This window comes from Crocuta crocuta, unplaced genomic scaffold, assembly GCF_008692635.1.
Source record: "Crocuta crocuta isolate KB4526 unplaced genomic scaffold, BGI_CrCroc_1.0 scaffold255, whole genome shotgun sequence".
Lineage (NCBI taxonomy): Eukaryota > Metazoa > Chordata > Mammalia > Carnivora > Hyaenidae > Crocuta > Crocuta crocuta.
The window spans coordinates 1,158,229-1,173,835 of record NW_027530670.1 but is presented as its reverse complement, the minus strand read 5'-3'; the positions used below and the strand labels follow the sequence as shown (position 1 = coordinate 1,173,835).

General features: G+C 38.2%; 1 protein-coding gene across 1 annotated transcript in view; it reads right to left on the bottom strand.

Moving 5' to 3' along the window:
• DENND5A (DENN domain containing 5A) overlaps positions 1-15,607 on the bottom strand; it is a 72,387-nt gene that overhangs the window by 46,734 nt on the left and 10,046 nt on the right. Inside the window, exons 3-4 of the mRNA XM_077769141.1 lie at positions 15,382-15,569; positions 4,786-5,103 (exon numbers count right to left, since the gene is read on the bottom strand). Coding sequence (XP_077625267.1) covers positions 4,786-5,103; positions 15,382-15,569 — 506 coding nt within the window. The remainder of the gene's footprint in view (positions 1-4,785; positions 5,104-15,381; positions 15,570-15,607) is intronic.

Sequence of the window (15,607 nt, the reverse complement as noted above, 5' to 3'; positions counted from 1 at the left end):
CGAACCCACGAACCGCAAGATCATGACCTAAGCGAAAGTCAGATGCTTAACCGACTAAGCCACCCAGGTGCCCCAAAAATCTTTTTAAAGTACACTGGTATAAGGCTGAAATTCTGCTTTTCTCTCTTTACAAAAGACAAAGTTTTCTTGGATTGTTGATCTGCTCTTATTAAGAAAATGTAAACAGGGGCGCCTGGGTGGCTCAGTCGGTTAAGGATCCGACTTCGGCTCAGATCATGATCTCATGGTTTGTGGGTTCCAGCCCCATGTTGGACTCTGTGCTGACAGCTCAGAGGCTGAAGCCTGCTTCAGATTCTGTGTCTCCCTCTCTCTCTGCCCCTCCCCTGCTCATGCTCTGTTTCTGTCTCAATAAAAAATAGACACCAAAAAAAAAAAAAGAAAATGTAAACAAAGGTTACATTAGATTTCATCTTTATCAGACCTTTGATTACTTAATTTCTCAATGTTAAAGAAGCTAAGTTTTGCTAACAACTATATAACGCTACATATTTGTCTTTAGGATCTCTTATGCCACCTTGGGTAAAGAAGTAAGATTTGTAATGATCTTTAATACTATTTAGGACATGCTTTATAACTTTCTGAAGTTTTAACAAACTTCCCAGGATTTAAAGGGTAAATGAAGTCTCTTTGACCTAAAATTAGTCCTTTTTGGCGTGTCTGGGTGGCTCAGTCGGTTAAGCGTCCAACTTTGGCTCAGGTCATGATCTTACGGTTCATGGGTTCGAACCCCTCATTGGGCTCTGTGCTGACAGCTAGCTCAGACCCTGGAGCCTGCTTCAGAATCTGTGTCTCCCTCTCTCTCTGATCCTCCCCTGCTCACGCTGTCTCTCTCTCTCTCTCAAAAATAAATAAAACATTTAAAAAAAAGAAAACATTTTAAAAAATAAAATAAAATTAGTCCTTTTTATTTGGTATGCTAAGTTACTTGGAAAAGCACTGTCAAATAATGGTAAACCTTAGGCTATATTGCATGGGTAAATGCTATAACTACTTAAATATATATGAAATTCCTAAAGTTTTAATGCTTTATCACTTGATATTCTGATTATTGAAATGTGTCACAGAAATAACTGAATTTCCTTGTTAACTGCATCATAATGAACTCTCATCATATCTTTAACAATGTCCATTTCTGAGACTTTGTCATTTATAATTGCTCTTATTCTCTCAACAAAACATATTTCATCTTCAAGAGCAATCATAAAAAGGACTTTTAGGACAAATATTTGACATCTTTAAGACTAATACTAACATGGGTTAAGATTTCCAGAACTAAAAAACTGTATTCAAACTGAACAATAATTAGGAACATGGGGCTAAATAAACTGAGGAAGATTAAATTTTTTGTGACTCTTGTTTGAAATCTTGCTGGTTCTCTAATGCTTGCTCTTCCAGATTAAGTAAACTTTCTCTTGAGATATAATATACAGAGGTGACATAAAGTATTCATTTGTAAACAGAAGCATTTATCTTTTCTCTCTACCTAAACCCTCTGAAATTCAAAAACTCTGAGAATATTCTTTCTTTCATGGCAATTACAACTGTTTACATAAATTCAATAGAAATCTGTTCATCTTGTAACATGACACCACTGGAAATACTGGTTATCTTACCAAGGTTTTAACTAGAATGTCCTATTTGAATGACATGCATAGATTCAGATAGGACCCTACAGCTTTAAGGAACTAAGATTGACCTTTTGAAATGGAATCATAAAGCTCCTTGGAAATGTTGGCTTGACCTTGCTTACAGAGTTCCCAGCAGCCTTACCAGCTGAGTAAAGAAGGTCACTTCCTGGCAGGTGCAGGAATCTCAGGATATCTTGGGGACCTCGTGAAGAGTAATTTGCCCAAATCTACAGGTACTGCACGCATGTCTGATGGCAAGTACTTCACTTGGCTTCTGGCCTGGAGAGACTACTAAAAGTTCAATCTGGTGATTTCTTATAAAAGGTTCCAGCAAAGCAAACCTTAAAGATCCTTATGATCAATTGCTATTCTTGCTGAGTTTATGTAAAGAATTAGGTCAAGTTTGTTAAAACTGGACCTGTACTACAAAGAAATCAGTCTTGATTTGGGTGTCTCTGGAAATGAAGGTTTTTAGAAACAAATCAGTGTCTCAATAATGCACCATTATAGATGTTAAATTCTAGTTCTGTCTTTAAATGTTGGTTGTTTGCCTAAACTAGACAACTTTAGGTAAACTTCAAAAAATTGTCACAATAGCACAGGTATGGACAATCTCCTTGCTTGTCATTCTGTGGGAATAATGACCCCATGAACATATTATTTAAACAACTGGAAAATGGGATGGATTCCCTGAACAATTGTATATAAAAAGGCTTTTCTCACTATAAACTTATCAATAGATAAAGAATATAGTGCTTTACTAAATTATTCACTTGAGGCAGGTTAATTCATAAATCTCTAAATATGCAAATCATATCCTTTCCAAACCCAATCTGACAGCTACTAGAAACCCACCCCATATAAACCCAAAAGACCTGGTTTAGTTAAAGGATTAAAAGTCTAATACAGCAGGAGACTTAATTCCAAAATGAAAAGGCCCCTACTGGGTCACATTATGTATTCTCACCTCAGTAAAACTAGAAGGGCATTCTTCATGGGCTCCCATATCTAAATAAAACCTGTACCTCCTTTATAGGAAATCAGAAAGGAAACTAATGTGCCTTCTTATTTCTGTGACCCTGTGGAAGATCTCAAACTTCTCTTGTGATGGTTGTACCTTTCTTTTTCATTCTCCTTTCCCCAATTTCCACTAACAATTCCTTCTTACAATGAGCCATTGTAAGAATCACCACAGACATTTGAGTTACAAACCAGAAAGACCAACCTGATTACTGCTGCCTGTTCCCACACCCATCTGAGGATGCTTTAAGCCTGACATCTAAAAATCTCACTGGCAGCACTAGTAGACACTGGGTTTGTAATCTGCTTTAACCATTAACCTGTATTTTTGTTTCTATAAAAGTACCTCTTATTAATCACCTAATTGCTTACTAAACAAAACAGAGTCTATAGGATGGCTATATACCACCTGTAACACAGTTAAGGCCTTAAATGACTCTCAAAATAACATTATATTAAATACTAAAATAACTCAAATGCATAAAACAGTTCTACAAAATAGAACAGCATTTAGATGTTTTAACTGCTGCACAAGGTAGAACTTATATTCTCATAAAAACAAAATGCTGTGTATACATTCCAGATTATCACAAAAATATTTCTGGATTTCTAACTGACATGAATACTAAAATTGGTGCTTTAAACAATCCCTCTCTTTCGTTTAATGATTGGTTAAACTCTTGAACTGGAGGACTTTTGTCTGCTACCAAAGAACTTTCATTTGGGCTCATCTTTCTAGTTATTCTAATTATGTTTTGCTATTTTCTCCCATGCCTCTCTGCCTGGTGCCAAGACTCCATCACTGCAATAACTTCAAGCCAATAGATGATCCTTTCTACTTAAGGAGGTTCATACATGTTGCCCATGTTGGATTCAGCTGCCTCTATGTTTTTGTAACCCTCCCTAAACGTTCTCCCAACTGACCAATATGGACCCATATAGGGAGGGACAACTCTACGCCCCTACTCAGCAGGTAGAAGCTAGAGAGGATGAGACTTTCCACCTTCAGCAATCTTAAGGGTCAAAACCTTNTATTCCTCAGGCACTCCTGGCTACCCAAGAACAAAGGAAAGGGTTTTAAGTCCTTGCTGTGGTAATGTGGGAAACTAAGGCAAATGAAAAATTAAATTCCCTTACTTCCTACAGCCCACTGACAAGTCCTTGAGACCATCAGAGTGATCTCCCTCTAAGAGCTCAGCTGCCTCAAGGATGACACTCTGCTGGGGTAAAAGAGAACCTTAGCTTAACAATATCCCAACCTCAAGGATCCTGTAAGTCTACTTCTTTTATCTCAACTGCCCCAAGATACATGCTGGCAATCATACTCCAAGCTTTTGACCCTCAATATACATCTGAAGAGTCTCATGACTGAGGTTGTATTAAACAGTAATAAATGGTGTTTCCCTCGCAACAGCTAGGTCCTCAAGGTCCTGGAAACCTTGCTTGCAAAATTCCTTAGAGACTTACTCTAACCCTGACTTCCTCCCAACCTGAGGTTATATATAATGAGTTACCCATCATGACCCCAGTGCAGTAATTCCTGTCCACAGGTCCTGTCCCTGTGCTTTAATAAAATCACCATTTTGCACCAAAGATGCCTTCAAGAATTCTTTCTTGGTTGTCAGCTCTGGACCCCACAAATGCCCCATCACCACAAAACCTCATCAAGGGGACCAGGATCTAGCCTCAGCTCAGTCACTTATTAGGCATTTAATCTTAGGCCACTAAGGCTCTCTAAGCCTTGGTTTCTTAAGCTATAAAAGAGAGTTAACAATACCTGCCCTGTATGCTGTAGGTTGCCATGAAATTCACAGGGCAATGGATTTTAAAGAGGTCTGAACACACTGTCATCTCTCCAAGTCACTCTGCTGTAGTGTTCACAAGGAATGACAGCAGGTTCTCCTTGATGTCCAGGTGAGAAGCCTCCCAAATTTAAACAGCATTTACTAATATATGCCAGAACTGAATCCAGAGTTGCCCACACAAAAGCCTTCTTTCACTGCTCACTAATAAGCCTTGCCCTGAACTAGGTGATTTCTCATCTCACGCTTTATTTCAGCAGGACAGCCCCCTAGCACAGACCAAGCTTGTCACAAACTCATATACAGCATCTTACCTTTTCCAAGCTCACCCCAGTCCTCTTAACCAAGGCTTGCAGCCGGGCAATAGTTTCATTCTCCTTGAGGAGCTCGTAGGAATGCAAAGGGGAACCTGCGATGTTCCCATTCCTCTTGTCAGAGACAAGCTCAGAGGCCCGAAGCCTCTTCAGCTTGGAGGCACTCTCGCTGCAATGAAGGTTCCCTTCAGGGGGAATGCCAAATGCCATGAGAATCTCAGAGACTTCCTGGACAAACTCCAATTTGTTGGGAAACTGAGGCAGGTCCTCTGGCAGCTCAATGAAGTGGTTGTCAATGTCCACAAAGCAGAGGTTAGCCTGCCAGTCAAAACAGGATGAGTGTGAACAACTCCAGAGCATTAAGAAGAAGCTTTAGAAAGGATAATGAACAGGAGAGAGAAGAGGAAATATTTGAAATAGGCATATATGAGATATGATATAAAGAAGATGGGGCTCGGGAAAGAAATAGACCTAAGTTTCAATCTTCCCCTGCCACTTTCTAGGGAAAGTTACTTAATCTTCTGATTCTGTCTCCTCAGTTATAAAATGTTATAAAGAGATTAAAAACACTTATCTTAGTGGTAAGAATTCTGTGAGGACACAGATGTTGAGCATCTAGCACAAAATCCACACATATAGTAAATGCTCATAAAATGTCTGTTGAATTCTTATAGTAAACAGAACACCAGGAGTGAGTCAAAACTCTAGGTTCCATATCTCAGTCCATCACTATCTCCCTATATGACTTTGAACATACCATTATCCTTTTCTGAGCCTTAGTCCTAATTTGTAAGATTTGGTGGCTGGACTTACTGATTTCTGTGATTTCTTCTGGCTTTAAGGTTGCTTTTGAGAGGATCTACAGAGACAGCGCTCACATAAAATGCTACTGAGGTAGGCAATCTGGATTAACAAAGAACATTTTGGCAATATCCATCTATCCTTATTTTATATACAAAACTGACATAGAGAGGTTAAGCAACCTGTTCAAAGTCATATAGCTAACAAGTAGTAGAAGTAGGATCTAAACTCCTCTAGCCTGACTTCAGACATACACTAAAGCTCTTAACCATCCACTCTTCTCCTTAGAGGTCTTACACATTTCCTGTTCAATTTAACTTAAATATTTTATAGTTCCTGTTCTTGTTGGAATTTCTTTGTAGATATAAATTAGAAAAGGCTTTTTAAAAAATATTTATCTTGGGATGCCTAGGTGGCTGTTGGTTGAGCGTCTGACTTCAGCTCAGGTCATGATCTCACAGTTCATGAGTTTGAGCCCCCACATCAGGCTGCTGTCAGCAAAGAGCCCGTTTTGAATCCTCTCTCCCCCTCTCTCAGCTCTTCACCTGCTGGTGCTCTCACACAGACACGCTCTCTCAGAAATAAAAAAACATTAAAAGTATGTATATATTTATAACCATGAACCTGTCTAGCCAAGACAACTATCATTCCCTTCATTGCAGTGATTAAATGCTTACGAGTATTTCTGCTTTCTCCGTATAACAGAAATGATAATATTACCTATGCCATAAGTTTGGGAATTATGAGACAATAAATATCAAGATTTATGTGCTAGGTCCATAATATATAACAAATGCCAATTAACACTGTTATTATCACTGTGGAATAAAAACCTCAATAAATGAGTATCACAGAAAACAATATCACTAGATAGGAAAATTCCATTTTGAAAAGATGCTAATAATGCCCCTACTTATTTGTAAATTTAATGTAATTTTTTTCAAAATCCCAGATTTTTTTTGAAAGGAGTCTCTGATGAATTGATTGTGAATTTTGCCAGAAAGAATAAAACAGCTAAGAAAATTTTAAGAAAACACTTACCTTACTGGATTCTAACATAAACATAAAACAGTAATCTGTTGGAAAAGGAGAGTCTTGAACACACCCATGTATTGTGGATGGATTGTTGAATGAATGTTTTGGGGACAATGGCTGTATGTTTAGATATGTTAAAACAGAATACCATACTCAAAAATAAACTTAAGATTGAAGCTTTAAATATAAAAAACAGGGGGGCCTGGGTGGCTCAGTCGGTTAAGTGTCCAACTTCGGCTCAGGTCATGATCTCGCAGTTTATGAGCTCGAACCGTGTCAGACTCTGGGCTGTCAGCGGAGCCTGCTTCAGATTCTGTGTTTCCCTCTCTCTCTGCCCCTTTTCCACTCATGCTCTGTCTCTTTCTCTCCCTCTCAAAAATAAATATTTTAAAATAATAATAAAAAAATAAAGCCACCTTATTTTCTTAAAAAGAGTATCTTTTAGAGATACATACTGAATATATTTGAATAACATAATAATGCTGTTAGATTTGTTTCAAAATAATCCAGTAAGATGAGTGGGAAGGAGGAGGGTAGAGAAAGAAAAGTGGCCGTGAGTTGATGATTATCATAAAACAATGGATGCTAGTCTCTTTACTCTTACATGTGTTCAACATTTTCCATAAAACAAGTTTAAAAAATTAAATAAACCCACAAAAGCATTAAAAGAAACTATAAAAGATTACTATCTTAAGGTGGAGTTGGGCTTTCTAACCCTTATATAAATCTAAAAACCATAAAGGTAAATACTGCCATTAAAAAATTAAAAGATAAACAATCTAAGAAATAGTAATTGTTATAATATAACATGTCAAAGGTTAATAGCAAAAGAAATCATTGAGATAAAAATAAATTCACCCAACAGAAAAGCAGGAATTGGTTATGGAAGGCAAACACAGAACTTTCAGCTGATTAACATCAAATACATAAAAAGATGTTCAATTTTGCTAGTAATCTAAGAAATACAAACAAAATATTTTTCACCTTCTGTGCTGGCAAAGATTTACAAGATTTATACTATCCAATGCCAGTCATATTAATAGGAAACAAACATCTCATTCACTGTTATTAGGAATGAAACAAAAACTGAAAACTTTCTGGGGATAATCTTAAAGACATTTTTTCCTGCCCAATCCAACAACTAGAACATTACCAATACTTTACCTACCTATCTGTTCCTCCCCAAAACCATCCCCCAACCTACACATCCCCATTCCCCAGGTAAACGCTATCCAGAACTCTCTATTATCTTTTTGCCTTCCGTTTTATAATTTATCACATGCATGTATGCCTTTAAGTTTTTGCTTATTTTTTAAATTTATGAAAAGATTACCATTCCTTAGGCAGTGTTATGATACTACTTTTCTTCACTCAACAGTAGGTCACTAAAACTCAGCCATTTTGTTATATGTAGCTATATGTTACTCACTTTCACTCTTGTATAATATTCCACACTATGTGGATATAACACAACTTATTTATCAATTTTCCCACTGAAGGGCATTTAAGTTTTTCCTGTTTATTGCTTTGATATTTTTATACGTTTTCTTGGACACACATGTAAGATCCTCTCTTGGGTGTATCCTAGGAGTGCAACTGCTGTGTTGTAAGCTATGCAAATGTTCAACTTTATAAGATAAGGCCTACATTTGTAGCAACGCGGATGGAATTTGAGGGTGTTATGCTGAGCGAAGTAAGTCAGGCAGAGAAAGACAGGTATCATTGTTTTCACTTATAGGTAGATTAGGAGAAACTTAATGGAGGACCATAGGGGAGGAGAAGGGGAAAAACAGTTGTGGAGAGGGAGGGGGGCAAATGATGAGAGACTCTTGAATACTGAGAACAAACTGAGGGCTGATGGGGGTGGGGGAGAGGGAAGGGGGGTGATGGGCATGAGGAGGGCACTTGTGGGGATGAGCACTGGGTGTTATATGGAAACGAACTTGACAATAAACTATGAAAGAAAAATAAATAAATGAATGAATAAACATTAAACAAAAAAAGAAAAATTGACATAATAGTATACACATCTTAGGCTTGTTCTAAGAAGGAAAAAAAGAATTCAGTCAAGCACCTTTCATAGTACCTGATACATAATAAGTACGCAATAAATGTTGGCAATTACTATGTAAAAAAAAAAAAAATACCCTATAAGGCCTAGCTGTGTCCAAAGTGGTTGTAACAATTTACATTTTTACCAGCAATCTAAAGTGATCCTACTGATCCAAATTGTTCCAAAATTTGGTATCATCATATTTCTTAATTTTGCCATTGATTTGGGTGCATTTAATTTACACTTCTGGTTGCTAGTGAAAAAAATGTATATTTTTTTGTGCAATACCTGTTTGTGTCTTTAGCACATTTTTCTACTGGGTTGCTTATCACCTTACTGGTTTGTACAAGTTCTTTACAATCTCCTAATGCTAACTCTTTGTAGGTTATATGTGTTACATGTATCTTCTGGTTTTTATCATATCTTTTTAAGATGTCTTTCTCTTAATTTAAAAAATCAAATTTATCAATCTTTGTTTTTTACTTTTTTAATCTTTTGAGAGGGAGAGGGACAGAAAGGGAGAGAAAGAATCTCAAGCAGGCTCCAGACTCAATGCAGAACCCAATGAGGGGCTTAATCTCACAACCCTCGGATCATGACCTGAGTCGAAGTTAAGAGTCAGACACTCAACCAAATGAGCCACCCAGGCTCCCTTCAATCTTTTATGGATGGTGCAGGAGGGGCCAAGATGACGGGACAGCGTGGAAGTTTTTCTTGCATTTCATCCCTGAAATACAGCCAGATTAACACTAAACCATCCTGTACACCTTTTTTTGCTTGTGACGTGTATAACTTCGTAATCCATGTCAAGTTCATTTTTGTTATGGAGGAATGTAGGGATCCTTTTTTATTTTGTCCCCTTACAGACAAGCAATTTTTCCAGGCTCATTATTAAATAGTCCCTTTTAGGGTGGTATATCTATAGTATATCAAAATGTTGATCCACTGATCCTTCTATTTTTCCCTGTACCAGTAAGTCTTGTGTCCTAAAAGAAGAGGCAGAAGGGTGACATAAGTCTAGCTAAATATAACTATTCCACAAACTCTCAATCTACTAAAACTGCATGTTTTAACCTGTCCGTGCATAAACATTTGCTGCGTGCATGAAACTATCCAATTTACCAATCTGTAATCAAAAAGGAGAATTTCTGGGGTCCTTGGATGGCTCAGTCAATAAGCGTCTGGACTCTTGGTTTCAGCTCAGGTCATGATCTCACAGTTAATGCGTTCAAATTTTTTGTCAGGTTCCACACTGATGTGTGATTCTCCTGCTTTGATTCTCCCTCCCTCTCCCTGCCCCTCTCCGCTTGCTCTGTCTCTTTCAAAATAAATAAACTTTAAAAAGAGAGAGAGAACTTTCTCTTATCTAAGACACAAAGATTAGAAGAACCACTTTAAAATTCACTTTCTGGAATTCCTCCACTGAATAATAAGTTTGAGCCCTGCCTAGAAAAAAGGGCAATAAATGCTTAACACCTAAAATTTAACTTTTTGTTTTTGCCTTTAAGATTTTAAAATTACATGGACTACTAGGTGGCTCAGTTGGTTAAGTATCCAACTGCAGCTCAGGTCATTATCTTGTGGTTTACCAGTTTGAGTCCCGCTTTGGGCTCTGTGTTGACAGCTCAGAGCTCGGAGCCGACTTCAGATTTCTTGTCTCCTTCTCTCTCTGCCCCTTCCCCACTCATGCTCTGTCTCTCCCTCTCTCAAAAAAATAAATAAATAAAACATTTTTTAAAAAGATTTACTTAAAATTATGTTTTCACATCAAGCCATTAAAACAGACAGTAAAGACAATTAAATCCAGTTTGAAGATCACCTGCCTCTTAAGTCCCGTCCACACAGCTAACAGAACAAAGCTCTGTGACCCACCAGAGGCACACAATGCAATCATTTACCCCACTGGTTCTCTTCTTTTGATAAAAAACAAAACAAAACAAAACAAAACAACACTTTGTCCAACTGGAAACACAGAAGCATCTAAAAATAACTGCATCCACTCAACAATGCTTGGTTGGCTTTTCTTCCACTGTTGTGAGCCAAATATAGAATGTCTGTAAAGAATTTTATGAACTCCAAATGCTGTATCTATATATTATAGATACACTCCTGGTAGGAGGTAGCTACAGGGGAGAATACAACTCAGGCACACTTCAGAGATGGGTTAAATTAGATAGGAGCCTCTGAGTAGACACCACTATAGCCATTCTTTGCAGTGTTAGGCTGAAGGAGGTAGGGATTGAGAAGGCAAAGTGAAATAGGGGGTCATTCAAATACTAAGCTCATACAACAGCCTCACATTGTTTCCTCAAACAGAAGCAATTTGCAAGCCTACCTCAAACTTCTCATGTACCCCTTTCCTCAGCCAAAAGGACAAGTCCTACAAAACAGCGTGGGGGACAAAAAGTAGCCCAGAAGCAGCACTGAACCCACATGATCAGTTTTCCTCAGTTAATTAACCTGCTCTCCCAACAAGAGCAGACTTAGCTGTTTGGCAGTAGTAATCACATGGATCCCCTAAATACCAAAAAGTCTTCCAAATCTTTTCCTCCAGGAGGTCACAATGTTCTTTCCCACCCTGAGTTCCCAACAATAAATCACAACCAGTCTCCCCTCTAGTCTATCTTCATGTTATTCACTGAAGGGGAGCTCAACACACACACATTACTGGGAAAAAGCTATTGAAGAAGTATCCTGAGAAAGGAAAAAACAAACAAACAAAAAACAGCAGGAAAAAAAGGACACCCCCTGGCCTTTACTCTAATATCCTCTCCCTGCTTCCCCTGACATAACTATGGGCGAACTGCCTCCTTCCTGGACTCAACACAATGGAACCCAAAAGAGAAGCACGGGACAAAGAATGCCTCACAAAGGCAGCTCAGCACTTTCCCTTGCTCAGGGATAGCTGAGCTCATGTGTTGGTATAAAAAGAAACAAAGGGTTTTTTCACAGACTTCTGATGTCACAAGATGAGGCAGCTACTGATGAATTCTGATTTAGGGATCCAGGAAATGTATAATCTCCATCCCTCTGGTGAAAGTCCCTTTTAAAAATCACGCTTGCCCCACTACCCTAATGATGATGATGCACCCTTGCACAGGCCTGGTGAATTTCCCTAGTTCTGTCTCAAATTTCTTCTAGTAGTGTAAAGATACCCCAGAATGTCCACCAAAATGTTATAAGTAGTTATCTCTGGGTGACAAAATTCAAAGTAATTTTTACTTTATTCTTTTTTTAAAAAGAAGGTTTTTTTCAATGTTTATTTAGAGAGAAGGAGAGATGGAGAGAAGGAGGGAGGGAGAAGGAGCACAGAAGCCTGAGCAGGGAGGGGCAGAGAAAGAAAAGGAAAGAGAAAGAATTCAAAGCAGGTTCCATGCTCAGCATGGATCTTATGACCTCATATCACCAAGATGACAACCTGAGCCAATATCAAGAGTTGGATGCCTAACCGACTGAGCCACCCAAGTGCCCCTACTTTACTCTTCATGCTTTTGTGCTTTGTTAGAATTTTTTACTATAAACATCATTTGGGGCACCTGGGTGGCTAAGCATCTGACTTTGACTCAGGTCATGATCTCACGGTTGGTGAGTCCTAGCCCCAAATCAGGCTCTGTGCTGACAGCTCAGAGCCTGGAGCCTGCTTCCAATTCTATGTCTCCCTCTCTCTCTAACCCTCCCCTGCTCACACTCTCACTCAAAAATAAACATTAAAAAAACCTTTTTTAATATATCATTTATGGGACACCTGCCTGGCTCAGCCCATAGAGCATATGACTCTTAATCTCCATCCAACTCTGTAAGTTTGAGTCCCATGGTGGGTGCATGGACTACTTAAAAATAAAATCTTAAAAAACAAAATAAAACAAACAAACAAAAAACAACCATATATCATTTGTGAGACATCCCAAAGTTGTCTTTCAGAGATTATTAGTCTTCATTCAATATGCATACCTTTCATAGTGCTTTACTACATGAGAAAATCAGTTCTCCCCAACCTAAAGTTCCCCGTGGGGAACTATCCAGGCTCAGATATTCTAGAGGTTATCTGCTAAAAATCAAGGTAAATATCCAGCTATGAAACAACCCACATAAATATGTGACCTTCAGAAGGCCAGTCTGGATGAAGTGGGACTCTGAAACCCTAGAACTGCTTATTGAGTATACATAGGTATTCCACATACCTTTCCTTCCCAAGCAAACCACAGGAAAAGGCAAAGGTTGAAGCAGTGATGGTGAATACTGCAACAGTGCAAGTCACAACATCCAGAAGAGAGTGAACTTTTGGGTTTCTCAGACAACACCTGATTTCTCAAACAGTCCCATCGAATTCCCTAGTTAAGAATATCTCTGTTCTTCTAGCAGCCTCTTCATATACATGAAGCTACCAAAAATGATGTTGAGGGATACTACAGGGAACAGAACTGATACCAAAGATAAAAATAAAACTGAGAGAAGTGGCTTTTTGCCTAGTGACCTACTCATTAAACTGGTAGGTAGCATGCCTCTTCAGCTTTCCACCTTTTACCATTTTTTGTTGTTATTCTTATTTTGACTTTACAAAATTATAATTAGGTTTATTATGAAGAGGTGTCAATTTAAATACACATTTGTTTAAAGCATCAACAAGAAGCAACTGGGTGGCTCAGTTAAGCACCCTAACTGACTCTTGGTTTCAGCTCAGGTCATGATCTCATGGTTCAGGGGTTTGAATCCCGCATCAGACTCTCTGCTGACAGTTCAGAGCCTGCTCAGGATTCTCTCTCTCTCTGCCTCTCCCCCACTGGAACACATGCACTCTCTCTCTCTCTCTCAAAATAAATATATAAACTTAAAAACATAAAATAAAGCAAACAAGAAGCTCCCCATTCTCCAATCTTTGATATCTACTCTTCATTTACATTTATCAGTAAAACAGACAAATATACATAAAAACCCAATACCCCAACTCAATGATTTTCTCTATCATTTAGATCTTTTCTTCCTTAATCTTGTCCCACTCCAAACAACACAAAGCTCTATAAAATCAAAGAAGCAAAGGAGGTGGAAACAGAAGAAGCTACAAGGAAGACTCTGATTCTAAAACCAGAGGAGAGAGAAAAAGAGATGCATTTGACTATAATTTAAGTATTACAGGTGTGATCTAATTATCAGGATTTCATCAAGGATGCTGCCCAGACATGCCCAATGAGTGAGGCTCAGATCCAAGTCTGTGAGACTGTTCTCTTCCTTGGAGGTCTCCTTACTAATATTACTCAGTTATGCAAAAATCTTCCTCCAAGAACATTTTGATGAAGGGAGGAAATAGAGCCATGTTAACACCAGTGTATACATACTCCAAAGTCTTGTTCCCAGGCCTTTCTAATGACTGAGAAATTCAGAGTATGAAAGCCCTTCCACAAGTAGTTTCATACCAGCCACAAAATGACATAAAAACGTAGACCAGTTCTATGGGTAATTCTACAAAAACAAAAAATAAAACAATCTTATTTTAATCATGCTTTAAATCTATTTTAGAATAAAATAGGAAATAAACAAGTAAATACATATTTTTAATCAATTCTTTGGTATCTGAAATGATAGGAAAGAGGAGGAGACCATCTTCATAGCAAGAGAGGAAAAGGATTCTCTCAAGATCTTCCTTATCTTGAAAGGAAAGTTTTCAAAGCTGGCTCAGCACCACAAGAATCACTATGATCAGGTCAGTTATTACAGATAAACTGGGCCTGTAAAAGAAACCCATTGATTTATTAATACTTGGTCTAATGAAATAATTGTGAAATTATATTGTGTGGGATTTCCTTAAAATAATAAGGGAGCAGGAGGTACAGAATTAAAATGCAATTTAGGGGCATCTGGGTGGCTCAGTCAGTTGAGCAGCTGACTCATGATTTGGGCTCAGGTCATGATCCCAGTGTCATGGGATGAAGCTACACTCAGCATGGAGCCTGCTTAAGATTCCTTCTTTCTCTCTCTCTCTCTCTCTCTCCCCTTCTCCCCACTCAAGCTCTGTATCTCTCTAAAAGAAAAAAGAAAAATAATTTTTTAAATACAATTAAATATGTATTATAACTGCTGAAGCTAAGTTTTAAGAACACAAAAATTCACTATGCTATTTGTACATATTTAAAAGTTTTATATAATAAGATTATTTTCTAATAAATGTCTTGAAAAGTATGTAAAATATTGTGCTTAAAAAACTACATATGGAGTGCCTGGGTGGCCTGGTCAGTTAAACATCCGACTCTTGATACCAGCTCGGGTCATGATCTCACAGTTTGTGAGATCAAGCCCTATGTGGGGCTCTGTGCCAGCAGCATGGAGCCTGCTTGGGATTCTCTTTCTCCCTCTCTCTCTCTGCCCCTCACCTACTGGCGCGTGTGCCCGCACTCTCTCTCTCAAAATAAAAATGAGCTTAAAAAAAAAAAAAGAAAAGAAAAACTGCATATGAAAAAGCAATTCACAACAGTATAAACACAGGGATTACAACGTATGTATGTCATATAATCAAGATGACAAGTGTTTCTGGAACAACATAAGCTGAGCTAAATGTTCATCATTTTTACTTATTTCCTAGAAAGTAATTCATGTTCTTCAAAATAAGAGAAAATAAACTTTGTGACAGCACCTGGGCTCATCCCAAAGCCATTCTCCCTCCAATCCTGTATTGGGGCCAATGGCACCAGCACTCAAGGTACCATTCCTCTTACCTCTTGAGGCAGCTCCAGCTTTGACCGGTCATCCAAGCCATTGGAATGCAAGCCCATCAGGTATGGAACAGGAGCATCTAAGAAATGTAGGAGAGAAGCCGGGAGAATAGGGACATAGACATGCTGCCACTGGAAAGGAAACATGAGAGCTGTAATTGTCTCCGCCACAGTCATCAGTCTCTGGTAATCTAGGTCAAAAAAAAAAAAAAAAAAAAAAACAAACGAG